Below are 24823 nucleotides of genomic sequence, written 5' to 3'. Positions count from 1 at the left end.
AGTTAAACCTCCCATAGAAAGTTCTTTTTCGTTGAAGGCGTAGAAGCCTTTTGCAGTGTTGAGAGTACAAAAGTTCGAAACAATAAAGATTACAGAGTGTGTTGTGTTGAACTACTGAGACCAGGACTCTATTTATAGCCCTCTAGTGAATTTTATCTGTTGCTGACGTGGTACGGTCCGAGTGCCTGAACCCTTTCTGGGCACCCCAAGGTGACAAATTTTATCTCCACCCAACGGCTTCGCGTAACGGCTGGAAGATGAAGTTTTTCATATCCGGACGGCTTGACCCTCTCTAGGCGCTTGATCATTGTTGATATGGATTTATAAAGCAATCCACTACGATGAGGTGCCTGCTTGGCACCTTAGTGGTCAGGGCGCCCGGACCATCTTGTCCGGGCGATCGGATCGAGGCTAATCCGAGTGTCCCGACCAACTGGTCCGACACTCAGATTGAGGTCGATCTGGGTGCCCTGACCAACTAGTCCGAGCGCCCGGATTGGTCAACCTTGTGCTGACCATCCGACGCCTTCTCCAGTCGCTTGCTTCGTCTCCGATCGCTTGGGTGATCGCCCGGCCTTCCAGAGTTAGGTTGAGTTCACCTGAACCAAACTAGGTCTTCTCCTCGAGCAGCCTTCCTCTTGACTTCTCATCCCTCTAACACCCCACATGTTCTTCTCATCCGCCGATTTACTCTTCCGCAGCATCTCGTCCCTCAGATGTAATGAGTGCATTGAGTCCCTTCTCGTGCCATCCTTCTCACTAACTACGTCTTTCGCTCGACTTCTTGTATTCCTAAACTCCTGCACACTTAGACACAATGATCAAATATTTAGGACCTATATTAACTTTGTTGACCATATCAAAATTAACGCAGAATACTTACAATTCATCACTGTGTAAAGTTAAAATTTTAACTTTTAATTGGAAACATTTCTTGCTTATTATTAGATAAAATATCTAATTATGAAAATCACTTTATATCTTTGAGAAAGTTGATGACTAATTTTAAGCTTAAAATTACAGATGACCTCAATTCTATCTTTAACATGTTAATGTAATCATCATGCATAATTTTTCTTTCACGTTTATAAGGCAAAACTTTCATTCATCTTTTCATGAATATCAATGGAAAAAAAAAAGATTATATTTTTATGAATATCAATAAAGATAATATATATTTATCATTTCACATTATTATCCATGTTAAACTAAGAGATTGTGTAGAGCTGAAAAAACCCAAACTTCTTGATTAGTAATACATACATTTCAATTGCTTTTCGGCTATTATAGTCTAACAATTTTTATCATCAATGATGAAATCATAAAGATTAATTGTTAGCATTGTTGAAGGGTAAACCTTATTAATTTCAACATTTAAATGTTATGGCTCTAAAGTAGGATGAAAAGCACAATGCACATTGTGGCTCTAAAGTAGGATTAAATGTTTGACTACTGTTGTTCGTTCTACTACTTTGTGAATTCAAAGAAGCTTAACAACATCCCCAATTCATAAATAGGTTAATCGTTCTCATGGAAAAGGTATGCTCAATTCATCACAACATCCCCATTTTGACTACTGTTCTTCATGTACTACTTTGTTCTCTTCTTCGAGTCTGTCTTGAGCGTTGGAAGGATCATGCTAAAGTGCTCCTTGGTCTACCCTTAACCTCGGGTAAATCTTTTTCAAAAAGGAAGGAGAGTGCTCAGCGAGGTGAAACAAGGCCGACTCGACTAAAGGAAGCGAATCTAGGAGCAACAGGCATGGCCAAAGTCAAAAAAAGGAACTTACCCTAGATCGGAACATATTCTTTGATAAAATGGTTATATATGATCCGCATCATGAGGTGAAACAAGACCGACCAGACTAATGGAAATGAATCTAGTAGCAGCATGCATGCGTGGCCAAAGTCAAAAAAAAAGGAATTTACTTGGGAGTTGGCCCATCCAAATATCGGAACACATTCTCTTGTAAAATGGTGGTATATAATCCACTTTTTCCTTCATATGTAACTTTTAAGATTTTATTTGGTTGCGGTCTTTAATTTGCTCATTACGAAAAGATAAAACAGAAGTAATTAATCATGTACCATCCAACCTTTTTGATGATCCAAAATAATTATGAACCTTTATAATACAATTTAGCTTAATTATTAAGATAAATGTATTTCTATACATAAAATCAAGGATTATGAAATAAGTAATTACAAATGAGTAGAAAAGAATAATTGCATATATAAATGTTGATCTCAATTCTCAACGGAAGGTGATATAAGCATCAAGTTGTCCAGTGAGGGTCGTGTTGGTAGAACGAACTTCCGTGGTCAAGAGGTATCCTCTAGCCAAACGGAATTTTCCTGTGCCTCCGGTGATCGCCCGTTCGAACACGGTCCCGAGTGGGGCGACCGGGAACAACCCCTGCAGGGCGAGGGAGCTGCCGTTGTACTTGCCGGCGGTGAACACCAGCTGGAAATTGGTGAGGCCAGAGTTCTCGGCCAAGCTCGAGCCCACTCCCATGCCCTGGTTTCGGCCGACGATGGGTGAGTCTGTCTCCACCCCTGACCGCAGAAGGTTGTCGTAGACGATGACGTTTCCGAAACCAGCCCCAGAGTTGGAGTCACGTCGCTGGACGGCGTAGACGACAGTGGCGCTGGGACCGGAGCCAAGGATTCTCTCGTGGTTGTAGAAGCGCAGGTGCATGTAGCCATTGGGGTTGGAGGAGGCAGCGGCAGCGGCAGCTACGAAGAGGAAGAGGAGCAAGGAAGGAATGACTGAGGAGGCTGCCATTTTACAGAGATGGAGTAATTAACAAATTGCAAAGGAAGGAATGATGAGATGTGTTTGAATATTGCAGAGTTGCAGGGCTCTATTTATAGTAATGCACTCAGGGACGGAGTCGTATCTTGTTAATACTTAATACTTGAAACAAAAGACCTGCACCGCGTCATCGTGGATATACAGAATTGAATCAGTCACCAAATGATTAATTAATTTGGTAGTCAACCAATAAGATATTTTGAACAATGGGTTGATTTTGCAATCTTTCAGACGCGTTGTTGCCCCTATTTTGATGTCAACTCTTTATTATCATACGCGTTGTTGCCCCGGCCCGTACTTGACGAGCATGTCTGCAGTAAGAAAGAAGACAATAAAAAGTTCCAGGGGATTTTTTTTATTATCAACTCTTGAATTTTTTTTTATTTTCAAAAACATTTTTATTAACAATTATAATTATATAACGATTACTCATGCATATAGTTAATTCCATAACTTTACATAGGGAGATGGGAAACATATCTAACTGCACTAACTCGTAGGATAACATAATACAAACTGTAGCTATTATAATACAATTTATTATTATTGTTTAGAATTGAAGTATCGTGAGATTTTGTAATTACTATGATACAATAATAATAATCAAATATTATTCCATTACATGGGTCACTGTTCTGGTTGGAAAATAGGGATCGATTTGGAATAAGTTATTAGTTTAAAGGTTGTGAAATAAATATTAAGGTCAAATTTTCATATGTGGATGTATTGACCTTGTTTTGGGGTGTGTTTGTAGAGTGGTGGATTCATGTTAGCTCTAGCCATATTTTCCGACAGTAACTTCTTTGGTCGAGAGTCATTAGAGGTGTTACTGATTTGGGTAAGTGTGCTCAGTATTAAGTTAAGTATTGATTGATTACATTTTGTATTAGATTAGATTATGGAATTGGAATTGATTAAGGAATGGAGATTATAAATTAATTTGATTTCTAGGATAAGAATAGTTGATCAATTGGTAATGAATTAATTGATTCATGTGGATTAAGAAGTTGAGTAACTCAAGGATTAAATGAATGGATTAATTGATGAATATTCATGTATAAACCTAATCTAATTAGGTTGTAGTATGTTTAAGGTTAATTGACGGATTACTCAAAGATCACATTCGATTAGAGTTACCCTGATTAGAGTTACCCTAATTAGATTAGGGATTTTGTTTAGCTATTTGTTACTTATATAAATAATTAAATGCATTATGTGATCGTAGGACTTTGATTTGAGACGAGCATCTCAACGTGGGATTGATTTATCACGATCGATAGATAAAGGTGGATATTTCTTCCTAGGCCTCTTTAGTTTTTTGAACTTAGTGCATGGTTATTTTTTATTGATGGATTAAGTTGCTTTACCTTAAATCTATCTATATTGTTATACTGCTTGATATTTGTGCTTGACCTTTAAGATAATCTATTTATTTCATATACAGTCTTAGTTTTTGGATATCTATACTCTGTTGTATATATACATGTAAAGTATGTATAGAAGGGGATATCTTGTTGACTGAGTTAATATGTTGATTATGCATTTAATGTTGAGTGTACATAGGATTGGTATGTGTTGTAGGAGTTTATCAGGTTGACTGTCCATTTACATGTTGTGTGTGCACACATGTAGGGGTGTTCATTTGGTTCGGTTCGGATTATTTAGGTTATTTGGTTCGGGTTATTCGTATTTTATAATTTTCTAAATCCAACCAAGAACCAAACCGAATTAGCTATAAACCAAACCAAATTACCCAAAACTAATTCGGGTTATTCGGTTCGGGTACCAATTAACCCAATTTTCTTTTCATTTCAAATTTTCAATCTTCTTCACATAAATAAACTCTTAATAATTTACATTTATAAATAAATAAGCTCCAAATTTAATAAAATAGTTTCATTCGATATAAGAAAAAAAACTTACACATTCCAAAGATTCCAAAGATTATACTAAAAAAAAAATTAAAAAATATATATTAATTCCTTATTCGGGTTTCGGGCGGGTTATTCGAATAGGGAGTTAAATCCAAAACCAAACCATTAACCTAATTAACATTTCGGGTCAGTTCATTCAACCGACCCGAATTTCATTTAACCAAACCAAATAACCCGGATGTTATTTGGATCGGGCGAGTTAATGGATTGACCCGAATAATGAACACCCCTACACACATGTTCAGTGTTTAGTATTGGAGGATTTATGTTGATTGTACTTATGTTGTATGTGCATACATGTCTGATGAGTATTATTGGAGGATTCATGTCGATTATACCTATGTTGGTGATCTTATGTGATTGGTGTGACATTAGAGATATCATGTTGATTATACCTACATTGTAGGGTGCGTTCGTGTATGGTGTGTATTGGTCGGGTGTGGCTATTTACTATATTTGTTATTTAGTAGACACCTATTGGATCTACCCATACCTATAGATATAGGTATTTGATGGATCATGTATTGGAAGTATTTATGTTGATCGTGTTATTGCATTGATGATGACTGTGTCTGTATCATGATTATTACATCATACCCATCATTGCACTGCATGCTGATAATCAAATGTCTCCCTTGTGGTTGAGCGAGTTGACAGTCATTTATAGCTGTCTATTCTGCCACTGTTGGAGAGTGATAGCTAGGAGTGGAGCTAGTCCTGTCGTGCTCACTTGACCGCTCATTGTTATACTCTGTCAGCCTCGGCCACTCATGAGTAGTGGTATTTGGAGGGTACAGTAGTCAGAGGCTAGAGATGTGAGTAGTCTGGAATCCTGATGCTTTGTAGTTAGATAACTACTTAGCGAACTGTCTGCCTCAACCACTATATAGTGGTATCTAGAGGATAATACAGTTGTCACGGACCTAAGCCTCTCGACCATACATTGGTCGTGGTGTCTAGAGGGATGGCAGGGGTGACCATGTGGCATGCATGCGCATTTTGCATATGATGCGTGGTGCATCTTGTGGAGATATATTTGCATAAATGTCTAGTAGATACTAGCTACATGTGATTGTGATATGTTACATTTTTTGAGCTATGATTGTTGCATATGGTTGTCATGCTTTATACATGTTATTTATTATACATGTATATGCTATCGGTTATATTGCTCAGGTGTTACAAGCAGATCCGTTGCTGATCCTCGATGAGTTTACTGATCATTATACCGTATGTGTCGATTCCAAATTGGGTATATGCATTTATTATGTTATTTTCGATCTTGACCTTATGTGCTAGATCCAGGTTGGGTATGTATGTTTATTATGTCATGGGTGGTCATAATCTTATGTGTTAGATCCAGATTGAGTATGTTTATTCATTATGCTAGTTATGTTTAGATGCATTGATTATGTCAGTATGATCATGTTCTTATTTCCTTAATGAGACTTTATACTTTGATCTTCATACTTTATTTAGAGCATGCAATATCTTATCTATTACCCGCTGATTGATCCACACTCACCACCGCATTTATGTATTATCTTTTTCCTCATGTAACAGGTAAATTATTGTGGAGTCGCTTGGAGTATTATGTCTGTCGATCCCACGTTACATTCGAGGACAGATTCTGATTTTATTTCTCGTTTTACATGCATTACGATTTATAGACTTGACATTGTATAACTCTATTTTGTTTTGGAGTTTTTCTATGTTGCATCTTGTATTCGTTTTGTTGTGGTTGTGTAAGACTAGCCGGCTAGCAGTCTTTTGCTTTGATTTATGGGGTTTCCTTTCATTTTTCTCTATATTTTTAGTGCATTCGTATGGGCTATTTATTATACAATTACGTGGTTGTGATCATTTTGTTCCAGCCGAGTGGACTATGTATATAACTGTGTGGTTGTATATGTTCCAGTCGTTTGGGGGTTGATTATAGCTAGTGAGTAGCCTTGTGGTATTGTATATATGTTTCATATTGTTATAGTTACAGGGGAGATGTTGTCCGTTTGTCGGGCAAGGACTCCTCTGGGACATGACAATACCACTCCAGAAATTTAGAAAGAGATTTTACATATTATGGCCAATAGAGTATGATAGATGGTTCATGAAGAAGTTGGAGATAAATCATAAATGTTTCTGTATTCTTGTTGATGAAATATGAGATGTATCTGATCCTGTCCAAAAGATGAGAAAATGGTTGGCTAGGAATGTGGCTCTGTGGTGGACTGAATGAAGACTCCGCAGTGGCTCTGATGCTAACTAGAAGAAGACTCCGCGTTGTCCTACAAAACTAGGAGCGTTAGTGCCGAGTGAGGGAAGGGATCCTTGGCATTGGCACTCTAACGCTCAAGTCAGTGATCTGTGTATGAGAAGAAGAATAGTAAGTAAACTGTAGCAAAGAGCATGTTCAAATATGAAGCATTGCATACCTCCGCCCGTGGATAGAGACCCCCTTTTATAGTGCCACTATAGCATTTGTGCATGCATCCCAAAGCATATGTATGTTTTTCAAAGCATCTTAGGAAAATACAAGTTGAAAAGTGTCTCTGATACCTTTTCTTAAACGAGCACATAAATCTCTGATGTAGCAGACTAGAGACTTCTTAAGTATAATTTTCCTACGGAATGCTCTCTATCCTTTTCGACACAAACTTCCATAAAAGTATGACATGATAGGTGTACGAGTTCTTTTGTAAGCCAATCGGTCGTTGACCGATCTGGAGGACGCTCGTTCAATCTCATAGGGTGCAACACTTGACTCGGCACTCACTCGGCTTATCCTTGGAACTGAGCGAAGGAACATTGAGCCCGGTCTGCCCTGAGGCATGATCGCCCTCTAGCGCGGATCGAGGAATTCACTATTTATCGATGAGGGTAGCTTGTGGGTCCCAAGTCGCTATGCTAAATCTGGCCGAGCTGGATGCCGAGCCGGATTCATGTCCGACCGATCGTGTAATCCGATTGGGTAGCCAACCCAGAGTGTTATCGATACCTTTCACCTCCTTTTGACTTTGACCACCACATCAGTCGGTCTTCACTACTTTGACCCACTTTTGGAGGGTCCAACTTCATCACCGTATCACAAGCCTCCCCTCAAGTCTAGTCAAAGGAGGCTACAAGTTCGACTGACTGGACAATTAATATCTTTTACAACTCTTCTTCCCAATCAGGCGTCTTGCTACCTAGGTTGTCGCTCGACTAGCACCACTACTGCTCACACAGCTCTCCAAGAAGATGATCTCTTCCCGATCGGGAGACTCCGGGATTGATGCCGCTTAGCTTGAACAACTACTGCTCTTTGTTTTCATAAAGGAGTTGATTTTTTCCCGATCAAGAGACTCCGAGATTGACTCCGCTTGGATCAAACGTGGGCGATACTTAGCTATTTGTTAGCTCTTTTCTAATTTCTTCCCTGAACGACACCCATACTCATAGTGCCTTTTAGTTACTACTGAAATCATCTAGATTTCTCGAAAATCGCTCAAATCCCTTGTCATTAATGTAAAGCATGCCAAGCATGCTTTTAATCATACATCTGCCGATAATTTCCATTCCTCATTAATGCCACCTGTGATTAGATACCACGTGTTGCTTTTTCCAACCGCTAAATGTGTGATGTGACTAGCGACTGTTTGGATCTGATGTGTCACGCCCCAGAGGAGTCCCTGTCCGAGAAAATTTCGGCAGCATCTCCCCTGTACGGTGGACAATCTGAAACTTTTCTACATCTCACAAATACCTCAGCCACAGGCGGCTGGAATAATAACAACAAAATAAAACATCACCACGCAGTTATATATAATCTATTCAGCCTCTAGCTGTCACAACCACGCAGTTAAGATAATTTAACAGTAAAATAATACTCTGACTCGAAATCCACCCTACTCCACTACACTCGTAAAACTCAAATCCGACGAACTCACCTCTTCTGCCATCCAGGCAGGCATGTAGTAGAATAAAATCCAAATCCAAATCCATCGCAATAATAAAATCCATACAATATCCATAAGCAGAATAATCCAAAACATATCATGTTCAAAACAGTCTAGAACAGAAAAGAAACCAAAGAAAACCAAACATATCCTCGAGGTCTGCAGGGACCAGCACTACGTGCAGTGAGGACTAGCGACTGGAACTCCCTCCTGACAGCATCAACCTGAAAATAACAACAATGGAGGCGGGGTGAGTCCAACACTCAGCAGGTACAATTGATATGCAAAGTAAAGAAACAACACCTAGCACTAATCATGCGTACAGTCTCCTGATAAGAAAGATAAAAATGCATCTGAAGTAAACAGGAGAATACTGTACTAACCAGGTCCTGAGTATAAGGTCAAACAGTCCGAGTGGTATAGGGATCCTGTATGCATGTCAAACATAGGTATCCAAACAATATGCAGCATATAAATGCAGCAACCACAAACACAAGCAATAAATGCATCATGCATATGATGCCAATGATGCGTCCTGGTCACCCCTGACGCCAGTCGATCATCTCATACAAAAGTGAGGCCGAGTGGGTAGGGCTGTGACAACCGTGCACTCTGTCGTCACTACTCCTGATGAGTGACCGAGTGGACGGGATACTATCGAAGTACACCTATCCTCCTACCCCAAATCATAGATGGGGGAGCGCAATGCTCTCAACTCCCGGTACACGATGACGGGGAGGAATCCCTGCCGGATAACTCGTTGTGTCACACTACCCATGAGCGGACCAACGGTGCCTAACAGAGTCCCTGCACACTCTGCCTGAATCGACCACTAACCCATGAGTGGTGGTGTGTGCAGATCCATGTAACTGGCGATGTGCTCAACAATAATGGAGCGGACTATCGCACAGCATGCAATCATGCAAATGATGCATGACAATAACCATATAAACATCCTGACCTAATCCATATATATAGAAAAGTGCACCCTAGGTCAATGAATCATATCGAATCAAAGGTACACAGAAGGTATAAAAACCTAGGTCCTGAACATGGTGAAGCATGGTATATCACTACCCCCTATAAGCATGTATAAACAGGTAAAGTATACATGGGATGCAAAATAAATCAATCAATTAAACATGTACCAAGATTTGGGTAGTGATTAACCGAAAGAAATAAAGGACATAATTAATGCAACCTGTTAATTTCATTTACTAAGCATATCAAAGACAAAAAGTCAAAAGTACCCGCCTCCGATAAAATGATCCAAATCTGACTCCGAGATACTCGTCTCGCGTCAAGGTCCTGTATATTAAACATAAGGTCTAGTTTAGCTAATTCTATCATACCACAATTAGCCAAATTAAATTCTAATCCAATTTAAGAAGTTCTAAATTGGATCCAACTAATCCATCCAACAAAATTAATGAACCCTAATTAAATAAAATCAGTGGGTCCACCAGGGTTAGTTCCTAAACCCTAATCATAACATGAGATTAAAAAAAATCTAAAGCTAATCCAAACTACCAATCTCCAACATATACCTAATCAATATACACGAAGCTCAAAAACCCTAAACCTTACCTCAAATTTTTCGATGCCTCAGTGTTGCTTCTTGATCCACAACCGAAGTAGGAGCAGCACATCCATCTTTTGGTCAGAATAGAACCAGCTTGGTTGCTTAAAAGAATCACCCAATCAATAACATTCAACTTGGAGCACCAATAATTGTTCTCCAACTTGTTGATGCTTGGTCAACAACATGATCATCAATGTTGAATCAGTTTTCTTGAGTTGTCTGCACGCTCCAATCAGCAACACCCTTTTTGGTCAGAAACCCAAAATGAACTACTTCAGGTTGCTGTTCTCATGCGGCGTGGAGTGTTTCTTGGGCGACGACAGCAAGAAAAGGAGAGTTGTGAAGAATCTCAGTGGCTGGCATGGAGGAGACAACCGGCGTGCAGATTAGGGTAGAGAGAAAGGGAAACGGGGGTCACCGAAACAGACTCGGCGGCAGCACGATCGAATCTAGGGCACGGCTGGGATGCTCGGCTGGGCTCGTTTTGGGGCGTCGGTGAGGTGGCGGAGCAAAGTGGCGCCGTCAGGTGGTTTGTGCCGGCAGAGGGAGAGAAAAAGAAGGAGTGGAGGCTCGGTCAGGTTGTGAACCCAACCTAGGGCTCAGGAAATCGGCCAAATCAGGCGGCGATGGCTAGCCCGGCAGTGGCTCGTGCTCGCCGGCGCTTGTGCAGGGACAGAGGAGAAGGGAGAAGGGAAGAAGTAGAAGGAGAAGTGGCGATCGGGTTGGCTTGGGAGAAGACAACCGCAGGTTCGGCGAGGATGGGGAAAAGGAACGGGAAAAAGAAATAAAAGAAAAGGAAAAGAATTTAAAAAGGAAAATAAAACATTTCCTCAATTATATGGGTAACCTAAACAGACTTTCCCGGGGCCCAGTTTTTCATCCCCGTAAACTCGCACATAAGGTCTCCGAAAAATTCCCGAAAAATGTCCAAAAATTCCGGAAAATTCCCTTATTCATAATCGCATATTTCCGGTATTTTACATGATGTGACAGTTACCTCTTAAAATTTGACGGCCCAAATTAAGCCTCACTTTCCTAAACCCTTGATCAGACAACTATGATTAACCGCCGACTAAGCATTGAAGGCGCCTTCCATGAGTATGGAGGGCGCCCTCGACCTAGCCAAACTAGCCATTTGCAGTGGATAAAGTTTTGTCCACTGCGCCACGCTGGAGGCGCCTTCCAAGTCCTTTGGAGGTGCCCTCAAACTTCGGATGAGATTTCTCAGGGGCTATAAAAAGACCCCTGGACCTAGAAAATTAATAACAACTTGAGAACAACTACTGTAATCATTTCCTAATCTTGTCTAAGTTTTTCAAAGAGTGTAAGAGGCTTCTCCGCCTACAGAGAAGTAGATTTTTCTAGTAGAGCTTTGTAACTGTCTTGAATTAACAACCACCTAGGTTGTAACCAAGTCAAATCTGTTTGTCTCTTCTTTTTATTAGTTGTTCATTTTTGATATTATAACTATTGTGATAGTGCTACTAATCTTAGTTGGAAAAATAGAGAAAGGTTTTATTTTTCTTTTACAGATGTTGCGCCCTTTGACAGGCCATCACCACGCCAACACAGTCAACCATTCATTCAACTCCAATGTCCCAATCTAAGGGCTAGGCCAACTCAGAGCAGATTGGCTCAAGTTCACACAGGCATGTGACGACCATCCTTAGATTACCGACTGACGAATGATGGTACCCCGATGCCAAGCAGCCACACGTGCCTAAACATAAGATAAGGATTTAGGGTTTGCTTGCCCAGACCTAGGCAAAAGCCAGAGATAGGGCAGCTTCCATCCCTCTGGCTGAGTTGGTCGATCAGTTCAGCTAAAATTCTATGGGGGTAAGTGAGTGCTCCTTTCTGAATGGTTATATCTTCTGCTCGGCTTATCTTGAGCTCTTTCTTTGGGCATTAGTTTTGGGTGGATAGCCTGGCCCTGTGCCAAAGGTTAGCTCAGTTGGACCACGAGATCAAGCAGGCACAAACAACGGGCGATGATGCAGGTGCTTCCCAAGTCTTGATCAAGCACCTAACGGCGGTGGTGATGCAACTAAAGGAAGACTTGGAGAAGCAATCCAAGCAACTCCTCATATCCAAGCGGGCCTTGACTGTGGAGAAGGATAAAACCACGATCAGACCGTCAAGCTTGAGAAGCTTAGAAAACAAGCCCACAACTTTGAGGAGAAGATTAGCTCAACCAATGCTCGGAAGCTCAGAGCCATCGAGGACCTTCACATCAAGAATAAGGAAGCTCGAGCCCTATCGAAGAAGTTGGAGGAGGCAGAGGCAACCTTGGCCGTAGAGAAAGTTGGCTGCACGGCCGAGCAAGCGAGCCACAAACTCCAGCTCAGCAGTTCAAAAGAACAATTGGCAAGAAGGGCGCCGAGATGCTAGCAATAAAGGCCAAACTTGCTAAGTACAAGGAGGAAGAGCTCGGCCGATTGGAAACCTATAAGGTGGAGTACCTTTGCTCCCGGGATTTCAACCAGATGCTGATCGATCAGACCCTCTAACTATTCAGTTATGGCATTGATGGGACCCTTCGACAACCAAAGGAGGGTGGCTTTCTTGCGGCGGAGGTCCCGACAGCATTCATCAGGAGGGAGAAGATTGTGGAAACACTCCCTAATGATGTAGTTGTCGATCAAGCGTAGTTTTCTCTTTATTTTGTCAATAACTTCTTATAAATACTAAGTTTAACTCGATGCATGCTTGTTCTATGTTTTAGAATTCTCGCTCTATGGATGCGCTAACTTTTACCTTTCATCTTCGAGACTTAGCTTCTTCGACCCACTTAGTGTGAGAGCACAGCTCACTTATAACTCGACCGAATGGCACGAGAGTCTGGGACATTTAGCGCAAGGGGTTTGGTCGCTTATAACTCGGTCAAACAACGTAAGAGTCTGGAAGTATGAGAGCACATGCTTACTTATAACTCAGCCGAATGACATGAGAGTCTGGAGGCGTGAGAACATGCTCACTTATAACTTGGCTAAATGACATGAGAGTCTGGGACACTTCGTGTGAGGGCTTTGCTCACTTCTAACTCGGCCGAATGGCACAAGTCTGAAGACGTGAGAGTATGCTCACTTATAACTCATCTGAACGACATGAGAGTCTGGGATACTTGGTGCAAGGGCTTTACTCGCTTATAACTCGATCGAACAATAGGAGAGTCTGGAAACGTGAGAGCATGCTCACTTATAACTCAACCGAATGGCACAAGAGTCTGAGGGCACTAGGCACGAGGGCTTTGCTCACTTATAACTCGGTCAAACAGCACGAGAATCTAGATACGTGAGAGCATGCTTACTTATAATTCGGTCGAATGACATGAGAGTCTGGAGGGATAAGAGCATGCTTACTTATAACTCGACTGAATGGCACGAGAGTCTAGGACACTTAGCGCGAGGGATTTGCTCGCTTATAACTCAGCTAAACGGCGCGAGAGTCTGAGACACTTAGCGCGAGGACTATACTCGCTTATAACCGTCCAAATGGCACGAGAGTCTAGAGGTGTGAGAGCATGCTCACTTATAATTCGGCCAAATGACACGAGAGTCTATGAAACTTAGCGCGAGGGATTTTCTCGCTTATAACTAGGCCAAATGGCATAAGAGTCTAGGGACGTGAGAACATGCTCACTTATAACTCAGTCGAACGACACGAGAATCTGAAGGCATGAAAGCATGCTCACTTATAATTTGGTCGAATGACACAAGAGTCTGAGACACTTAGTGCGAGGGCTTTGCTCGCTTATGACTCGACCGAACAACCGAGAGTCTGGAAGCGTGAGAGCATGCTCACTTATAACTCGGCTGAACGACATGAGAGTCTAGGACACTTGGTGCGAGGGCTTTGCTCGCTTATAACTCGGTCGAACAGAATTGTGCGAGGGCTTTATTCACTTATAACTTGGCCGAATGGCATGAGAGTCTGGAAGCATGATAGCATGCTCACTTATAACTTGACCGAATGGAACGAGAGTCTAGGACACTTAGTGAGAGAGTTTTGCTCGTTTATAGCTCGGTCAAACGACGCAAGAGTCTGGAACACTTAGTAATTTTTCATTGAAATTTTCCTGTATTTATAGAACAAATATTTTTACAATTTACATAAATTCAATCATAAACTTACTACCCGGCCTGATAAGGCTCTTGATGGTTTGCGCTCTAAGACCGATCCAGATTCCTTCCATTCTCATCTTGCATATAATAAGATCCTGAGCTGAGCTTCTGTATTACTTTATACAGTCTGCACCATAGGGCCTCTAGCTTGTTGATGTCACCGATCGGCTTGATTATTTTCCATACCAAATCACCGACCTGAAATGATCTTGGAATAACCCTTCTGTTATAGTTTTACTTCATTCTCTGCCGGTATGCTATCAGCCGAGCAACTGCTTTATCTCTGATTTCTTCTATTAAGTTTAGCTCCATTAAACGTCGCTCAAAATGTTCTTCATCATACAGCCACCTCCGATCGAACCCCACTCCTATTTTGACTAGCACTACTGCTTCTCTTCCATACACCAAGTGGAATGGAGTTATGTTGATGGCCTCTCTGGGAGTAGTTCGATATGCCCATAGCACACTTGATAGCTCATCGACCCAACTTCCTCTAAGATGGTCGAGTCGAGTTCTGAGTCCTTTAATGATTTCTCTACTCGTAACTTCCGCCTAGCCATTGCTGTATGAATAGGCCATTGAAGTGAAGACTTATAGAATGTCATAACTGGCACACCATTCTTTAAGTCTCTGTACTTGAAATTGCCTTTCGTTATCAAAAACGAGCTCGTGAGGAATGTCAAACTAACACATGATATTTTTCCATAAAAATTTGATAACCATTTTCTTGGTTATCTTGGCAAGCAATTCACCCTCCACCCATTTAGAGTAGTCCATAACTACAAGAAAAAAAATTTCTCTGACTGGTTGCCATGGGAAAAGGTCTAACAATATCCATGCCCCACTAGTCGAACATTCAAGAGACAATGGATTCCTTCAGCTCTTCGATAGGTTGGTGAGATATGTTCTAGTGTCTCTGACATGATAGGCAAGTTGCTACTATCCGAGCGTCATCTACTTGCAAGGTAGGCCAAAAATACCCAGTCAATAAGATTTTCTAGGCTAGTGAATGACCGCTCGGGTGACTATCACAGGATTCTTGGTGTACTTTGTTAGGATGTATACTAAAAGTCTAGCTTTTTGTATGAACATTTATTTTAAATAAGAATCACATTGGTCAAATATCTGCATTTATGTTAAATGTAGTTGTCCATTTAATTTATATTGTAGATAACATGGTGTGTGGTGTTACACAGAAGATCATGTTATCAATTCCTTATAAATTATAAATAGTAGCTCACAACCAAGATGGATTGGGACAAACCATTGGAATGGTTGTAGTGTAATTTGGTATTAGTTTATCTTGACTATAAAATTACGCTAGTACACTATGAGTGTATTAAGCAGGACCATTTAAGGTTGTTCTTTTATACTGACTGCATAAAAGAACAGGACCTCTGTTATTATGGAAGTGTGTGCTCTTAATGTTAGTTAGAGTCCTAGAGCCAATCATTTGATGATTGTATGGACTCATGTATATCATATTCTTGTATATTAATAAAGGCTTTTGTTTGGTTATTATACTTATTTATATTAGTGCCAAATAGATTAAGTATAATAGCGTCCTTGAGTAGAAGGTTCATACCTATATCAATCGATTAGTTGAATCGATAGTGAGATGATATAGGGAACACTACTCTAAATCATTCCTAGTCGAGTATTAGCATTCAGGGACAATGTTAATACAATAAGACTAGCATGTAGGTCAGCTCGATGACTTGATCTCACAAGTCATGGATATAGAGATATCAAGCTGACACATAGGTATGCATTAGAGAATGTATACTGAATGACCCGCCATGAGAAAGTATCATGGATCGTTATATGAGTGTCATATACTTTCTCATGTGGCTATTAGTATGACTATTAGTCCTTAGACCTGAAGTCACCATGGATCCCTACATAAGGAGTTATGTACTTTGGTTTCGTCAAACGTCACCCGTAATTGGGTGGACTATAAAGGCGATTACTGGGTATATAACGAATTATGTAGAGGGATGTGAGTGATGTAGATGAGATCTATTCCTCCCATATGACGGGAGCGACATCGGTATTCTTGATAGAGTGAGACCACTAAGTGCATGGCCATGCCCAAATGAGTCAACATTAGATGTTGAGCTCATTTGATCGAGTGAGTCTACTTGGAGTTCAAGATTTAGATTGATTAGAGGATGACACGGTCTATGCCTCACATTGATCAATCTAGATGTCTAGGATAGAAGGACACTTGTCATTATTTTGTGAGTAGTCACAATTGGTAGTCACGAGGTGATGTCGGATCTCGACATTCTTGTAACTTGGGTAGTAATGATGTGTTGCTAGATACCGCTCATTACTTATGCTCCTAAATGGGTTTAGGGCATTGCCAATGTTACAAGAACCTATAGGGTCACGCACTTAGGACAATTAGGTGGAGATTAGGTTCATATGATGAACCAAGAGGATTAGATTCATTTGATGAATCAAATTGGATTAACAGTAATCCTAATTGGGCTAACTTGAGTTCGACTCAAGTTGATTCATGTGTTAAATGAGTCTAATTTAGATTATGACTCATTGAATCAATTTAATTTAATGAATTAGATTCATTATATTAAGTTGGCTCGAATCAAATGGTTGGATTAGATCCACCATGGTAGAGATTGAGTCAAGTTTGACTTGACATGAGAAGGAAGACCAAAGGTCAATTTTGACTTGACCTTTTGCCACCTCATTGGTGAGTTGGCATTAGGTGGACCAATAATGATGTTCCACATCATCATGGGTGCCACCTCATGGAAGTGACAAAGTCACTCTCTTAATGGTTTCATATTAATTGCAATTAATGCAATTAATGTGATTTTATGATTTCATATTAATTGCAATTAATGCAATTAATGTGAAATTTGAAATGTGGCCGGCCACTTTGTTTTGGGTGAAGAAATTCATTTTTCATTCACTTGTGTGCATCTTCCTCCTTCTCCCTCTCAAGCTCTCCCTCTCCCTCTCCTCCCTTGGCCGAACCACATAGGTGCTAGCACACCTTGGTTTTTGGTCATCTCCATCTAGTGTGTCCGTGTGGATACTTCTAGAGGACCGGCACTTGACGGTCTTGAGATCCGGCATCATTTGGACGAGCGGGAACGCGAAGGGCATCGCTACAAGGGTAAACACTTTTTCTCGTAGATCTAAGTAGTAGATCAGTTTTTGAACTCGTACAAGAAATAGTTTTTCGAATTTTGTATACGAATCTTTGCACGGATCTACGGCTTTGGGTCCTTCGGGGTTTCTGCGATGCGAAAAAACGGTTTTCGCGGCCCGAAGAACCCAACAGTGGTATCAGAGCCACGTGCAAAGACTTGTACGAGTTAGTTTTTGGTTTTTGGAAAACAAAACTTCTGTGATTTTCTGTAAAAAAGTTCAATTTTTATGTTTTTATGGGTAATTTTTCCTTATAGGCGAAGCACAAGTGTCTCGGCACTTGTAGGCTTCGGCTATCGGGAAGAATTTTCCCAAACGGCTTCGTTTCGACCCAAAATCTTTTGGGACAGCGGACTCGGGTGCCTTTAGATCGCAACGGAGAAACTCACGATGGTTAGATCGTGGGTAGGGGCGCTGCCCCTAACCCCGCAAGGGGATTTGCTCCGCGATCGCACCCGAAATCGCTAAAAACGAACCCGTCGGGAAGATTTTTCCGAAACGGTAATGTCTCGGCCCAAATCGTTTTGGGACAGCGGGTTTAGGCGCTGTTGGATCGCAAAGGAACCCTCACAATGGTTAGATCGCGGGTAGGGGCGCTGCCCCTGGGCCCCGCAAGGGGATCCGTTCCGCGATTGCGCCCGAAACCGCTAAACGGGACCGCCGGGAAATTTTACTTGTAAAATTGTAAAAAAATTATTTTTAAAATTACAGAAAATAAGAAAATATTTAATTTTGAATTATATATATTAATTTTGTGATAGTCATGGCCCAAAACCCAATATGATTGGTTGTGTTGTAATTCATAATACGGCCTGCGTGCCGTGATGTGTTTTAGCGTGTTGTATTTATTTTATTATTCGCGACCTGCGCGTCGTGCCTCGTCTTTTATTCTTGTTGTAAATTAGATTTAGACTCGAATGTAACTCGAGTTTCAAATTGTAATGTATAAATTGGAGCGGTGGAGGGTCCACACGAGACGGAGTTCCGAGGCGGGCACGAGCAACACAAGGTGGTCAAAGGGAGGAGCTTGGAGAAGCTGTTGACCCTAGGTTGACCATTCGATCTTCTCATTGGCTTGAGAAGATCGTAGTAGGGCCATGACTAAATCACAAATAGATTAATTAATTAATTATTATGTATCTGATGCATGTTTAATAGTTAATTAATTAATTAGTGCCTTAACGATTAGATTAGATCTAAGTCGTGCACATGATGCACCCTTGCGATTAGATTAGATCTAAGTTGTGCACAAGATGCATCCTTCTCGATTAGATTAGATCTAGATCGAACCAACTCTAAATGCCTAACCGTGCCGTGATACCTATCACTACCTCGATCACATGTATTGTTGAATCTGCCAAAGCAGAGCAATACATATTATCTTGGTAGGGTACGGAGGGACAATCTTGGTCCCGCCTATCAACGCATGGGTGAATACAAACTCAATTAGATTGAGTATTCCTAGTTACTCGGTTGGATCGAGTCAACTATAGGCATTATTCCAACGGTTGGAAAAGTTAGGTCAAAATCACATCTATATTAACTCTCGGGCGTATTAGCCAAAGCTAACTCGAGTTTTAATATAAATGCGGATATTGATTCTATAAACAAGAGTTGCATAGAGATGTAATTGGTAATCGTTACCTACCGATCATACTAAGCCTTGGGCGTATTAGCCAAAGCTAACTCAAGGGTTAGTATGATGTGGATCTTGTCCCACAAGAATTATAGAATTCAGTGGGAGCATCGTTTAATTAAAGGCCTAATTAAATGATTTTAAAGAATATGATATTTATTTCTGCAAATTTTCTGTTGTAGATAACCATGACGTCGAACACGAATTCCTTCTCCCTGCGATCTGTCCTTGAGAAGGACAAGCTCAACAGAGCAAATTTCCTGGACTGGTACAGGAACTTGAGAATAGTTCTCACCCAGGAGCGTAAGCTGTACGTTCTGGAGCAGCCCATTCCGGAGGCTCCTCCTGCCAATGCCCCGCGAGTCGACAAAGATGCTTATAAGAAGCATCAAGACGACGCATTAGATGTGTCCTGTCTAATGCTCGCGACCATGAACTCAGAGCTTCAGAAGCAACATGAGTTGATGGGTGCTTACGATATGGTTGAGCATCTTCGCCAACTATATCAGGGACAAGCGAGGCATGAGAGATTTGAGATCTCGAAGGCACTGTTTCAGTGCAAGATGTCAGACGGGGCTCCTGTAGGTCCTTATGTACTCAAGATGATTGGGTACATAGAGAACCTACAAAGACTGGGGTTCCCACTTGGCCAAGAGCTAGCCACTGACTTGATCTTGCAGTCCTTGCCAGATAGCTATAGTCAATTCGTTCTGAACTATAACATGAACGAGATTGACAAGCCACTGCCCGAGCTACTTAGTATGTTACGAACTGCTGAGATTAACCTTAAGAAGGTTAAGCCCATTCTGATGGTCCAGAAGCACAAGGGCAAGGGCAAGCCCAAAGGTAAGGGAAAGTCCCAAACCAAGGGCAAAGGCAAGGCACTGAAGCCTAAAGGAGGGGTCGCCAAGGATGCTACCTGCTTCCACTGCACTGGAAGAGGAACTGCAAGGTATACTTGGAGGATCTTAAGAAGAAGCGAAGTGAGACTTCCACTTCAGGTATATATGTTATAGAAGTCAATCTATCTATTTCTACATCATGGGTATTAGATACTGGATGTGCTTCTCACATTTGTACTGATGTGCAGGCGCTGAGAAATAGCAGAGCATTGGCAAAGGGCGAGGTGGACCTACGAGTAGGCAATGGAGCACGGGTTGCTACTGTTGCTGTAGGAACTTATCAGCTATCTCTGCCCTCTGAGCTTGTACTAGATTTAGATGATTGTTGTTATGTGCCTGCTCTTACTAAGAACATAGTTTCAGTTTCTTGTTTAGACAAGAAAGGATACTCTTTTATAATAAAAGACAAATGTTGTTCTGTTTATTTAAAAGATATGTTCTATTGTAGTGCACCACTAATAAACGGACTCTATATTCTAGACCTTGAGAGCCCTATCTATAACATTAGTACCAAGAGGTTCAAGTCAAATGACATGAACCAAACCTACCTCTGGCACTGTCGCTTAGGTAATATAAATGACAAGCGCTTATCCCAGCTCCATAAGGATGGTTTGCTGCACTCATTTGATTTAGAATCATATGAGATATGCGAGTCATGCCTACGAGGCAAGATGACCAAGACGCCCTTTAGTGGGCATAGCGAGAGAGCAACTGATTTGTTAGGACTCATACATAGTGATGTATGTGGCCCTTTCAATGTTGCTGCTAGAGGCGGTTATAGGTACTTCATCACATTTACTGATGATTTCAGTAGATACGGTTATGTGTACTTGATGACACATAAGTCGGAATCCTTTGAAAAGTTCAAAGAATTCAAGAATGAAGTACAGAACCAGCTTGGCAAGAGTATTAAGATACTTCGATCCGATCGAGGTGGAGAATACTTAAGCCATGAGTTTCGTGACTATTTAGCTGAGTGTGGGATTCTATCCCAACTCACTCCTCCTGGAACACCACAATGGAATGGTGTGTCCGAAAGGAGGAATCGTACCCTATTAGATATGGTACGATCTATGATGAGTCACACAGATCTTCCAACATTTCTATGGGGATATGCTCTAGACACGGCAGCTTTCATACTCAACCGAGTTCCATCAAAGGCCGTGATAAAGACACCATATAGGATATGGACTGGGAGAGATGCCCAGGTGTCTTTCATGAGGATTTGGGGTTGTGAGGCTTACGTTCGACGTCAAGTCTCAGACAAGTTAGGACCCAAATCCGACAAGTGCTATTTCATTGGATATCCCAAGGAAACTAAGGGATATTACTTCTACATTCCCAGTCAGCACAAGGTAGTTGTGGCAAAGACTGGGGTCTTTCTAGAAAGGGACTTTGTTTCTAGAAAGACTAGTGGGAGTACCTTTGATCTTGAAGAAGTTCAAGATGCGAACGATAGCACTGGAGCCTCGATGGAAGTTGAACTGGAACCACAAAGTGTTGTGGATGATGTTGTTCCACAAGGAGTTGAGGAACAACAACCATTTCAAGTAGACATACCTCTTCGCAGGTCTGATAGGGTACGTCGTCAGCCTGAGAGATATTCATTTCTCGTGTCTGACCATGATGATGTTGTGCTCATAGAGGATGAGCCTAACACCTATCAGGAAGTTGTGATGAGACCAGATTCTGAGATATGGCGGATGGATATCAAAAACCGCATTTCTGAATGGAAACATACTCGAGGATATGTACATAACACAACCTGAGGGTTTTTGTAGTTCCACAGCCATAGGATCTATCATGTATGTCATGTTATGTACTAGACCTGATGTCTCGTATGCTATGAGCATGACGAGCAGATACCAGTCAGATCCAGGTGAAAGTCACTGGATAGCGGTCAAGAATATTCTTAAGTACTTGAGAAGGACTAAAGAATATTTCTTGATATATGGAGGCGATGATGAGCTAGCTGTAAAGAGTTACAGTGATGCTAGCTTCCAGACCGACCAGGATGATTAAAAAAAAAAAAAATCGCAGTCGAGGTTCGTGTTTTGCTTGAATGGTAGTGCTATGAGCTGGCAGAGTTCACAGCAGTTCTACAACGTTTCCATCTCATTCGAGAGATTATCGATAGAGGAGATGTGAAGATTTGCGGAGTACCTACAGAGGCTAACATTGCAGATCCCTTGACCAAGGCTTTGGCACAGAGAAAGCATGATAGTCACACTAGGTCTTTAGGCTTTAGAGCTTATACTGATTGGCACTAGTGCTAGTGGGAGATTGTTAGTTAGAGCCCTAGAGCCAATCATTTGATGATTGTATGGACTCATGTATATCATATTCTTGTATATTAATAAAGGCTTTTGTTTGGTTATTATACTTATTTATATTAGTGCCAAATAGATTAAGTATAATAGCGTCCTTGAGTAGAAGGTTCATACCTATATCAATCGATTAGTTGAATCGATAGTGAGATGATATAGGGAACACTACTCTAAATCATTCCTAGTCGAGTATTAGCATTCAGGGACAATGTTAATACAATAAGACTAGCATGTAGGTCAGCTCGATGACTTGATCTCACAAGTCATGGATATAGAGATATCAAGCTGACACATGGGTATGCATTAGAGAATGTATACTGAATGACCCGCCATGAGAAAGTATCATGGATCGTTATATGAGTGTCATATACTTTCTCATGTGGCTATTAGTATGACTATTAGTTCTTAGACCTGAAGTCACCATGGATCCCTACATAAGGAGTTATGTACTTTAGTTTCGTCAAACGTCACCCGTAACTGGGTGGACTATAAAGGCGATTACTGGGTATATAACGAATTATGTAGAGGGATGTGAGTGATGTAGATGGGATCTATCCCTCCCATATGACAGGAGCGACATCGGTATTCTTGATAGAGTGAGACCACTAAGTGCATGGCCATGCCCAAATGAGTCAACATTAGATGTTGAGCTCATTTGATCGAGTGAGTCTACTTGGAGTTCAAGATTTAGATTGATTAGAGGATGACACGGTCTATGCCTCACATTGATCAATCTAGATGTCTAGGATAGAAGGACACTTGTCATTATTTTGTGAGTAGTCACAATTGGTAGTCACGAGGTGATGTCGGATCTCGACATTCTTGTAACTTGGGTAGTAATGATGTGTTGCTAGATACCGCTCATTACTTATGCTCCTAAATGGGTTTAGGGCATTGCCAACGTTACAAGAACCTATAGGGTCACGCACTTAGGACAATTAGGTGGAGATTAGGTTCATATGATGAACCAAGAGGATTAGATTCATTTGATGAATCAAATTGGATTAAGAGTAATCCTAATTGGGCTAACTTGAGTTCGACTCAAGTTGATTCATGTGTTAAATGAGTCTAATTTAGATTATGACTCATTGAATCAATTTAATTTAATGAATTAGATTCATTATATTAAGTTGGCTCGAATCAAATGGTTGGATTAGATCCACCATGGTAGAGATTGAGTCAAGTTTGACTTGACATGAGAAGGAAGACCAAAGGTCAATTTTGACTTGACCTTTTGCCACCTCATTGGTGAGTTGGCATTAGGTGGACCAATAATGATGTTCCACATCGTCATGGGTGCCACCTCATGGAAGTGACAAAGCCACTCTCTTAATGGTTTCATATTAATTGCAATTAATGCAATTAATGTGATTTTATGGTTTCATATTAATTGCAATTAATGCAATTAATGTGAAATTTGAAATGTGGCCGGCCACTTTGTTTTGGGTGAAGAAATTCATTTTTCATTCACTTGTGTGCATCTTCCTCCTTCTCCCTCTCAAGCTCTCCCTCTCCCTCTCCTCCCTTGGCCGAACCACATAGGTGCTAGCACACCTTGGTTTTTGGTCATCTCCATCTAGTGTGTCCGTGTGGATACTTCTAGAGGACCGGCACTTGACGGTCTTGAGATCCGGCATCATTTGGACGAGTGGGAACGCGAAGGGCATCGCTACAAGGGTAAACACTTTTTCTCGTAGATCTAAGTAGTAGATCGGTTTTTGAACTCGTACAAGAAATAGTTTTTCGAATTTTGTATACGAATCTTTGCACGGATCTACGGCTTTGGGTCCTTCGGGGTTTCCGCGACGCGAAAAAACGGTTTTCGCGGCCCGAAGAACCCAACACTTAATCCCGATATAATAACTGTTGGTTAGTCCTAGGAAGATCGTACCAGTTCCACTGTACAAAATTTTGTACAAGTGTAGAACCTATTCTAATAACCTATTGTGTTCTTTAGAAATTAAATTCGGGATCGCAAACGGAACTTAACATTATTGATTCCAAATTTAACTTATCTGTTCTTAATGATTTAGACTTGGATCGCAAACGATGCTTAACATTATTGATCCAAATCCACCTATGTTATAAATTCAATTAAATATTAATTTCAGAAATCGGCTTCCAGGTTAAACATGGCGAGGCACAAGGCCTTCTTAGATATGGGAGCAACCACCACTTCCTAGACAAAGCCTTTCAATGAAATCTAATATTTAATTTCCTTATATAACCCTAGGTTTAACCAAAAGGAACAATCGAATCACAAATTTGAAAAACAAAAAAAACACAAACTCGAATCACCAATTCGAAACCTAGAATTATATGTCTCTTGTGTTTGGAATTCATACAAAAAAAACTAGTATGATGCGGAAAATAATTACTAGTTATACCT

At 40.9% G+C, this 24823-nt stretch overlaps 1 protein-coding gene across 1 annotated transcript; it reads right to left on the bottom strand.

Annotated features, from left to right (window-relative positions):
• Positions 1-2253: 2253 nt before the first annotated feature.
• LOC122044317 (dirigent protein 22-like) lies at positions 2254-2784 on the bottom strand. The gene has a single exon (XM_042604824.1). The coding sequence runs from the start codon at positions 2782-2784 to the stop codon at positions 2254-2256; it is 531 nt and encodes a 176-aa protein (XP_042460758.1).
• Between the last annotated feature and the right edge of the window lie 22039 nt (positions 2785-24823).

This window comes from Zingiber officinale, chromosome 1B (assembly GCF_018446385.1).
Source record: "Zingiber officinale cultivar Zhangliang chromosome 1B, Zo_v1.1, whole genome shotgun sequence".
NCBI classification, from domain to species: Eukaryota; Viridiplantae; Streptophyta; class Magnoliopsida; order Zingiberales; family Zingiberaceae; genus Zingiber; species Zingiber officinale.
The sequence above is the reverse complement of the archived record's forward strand: the minus strand, read 5'-3'. Positions and strand labels throughout refer to the sequence as shown.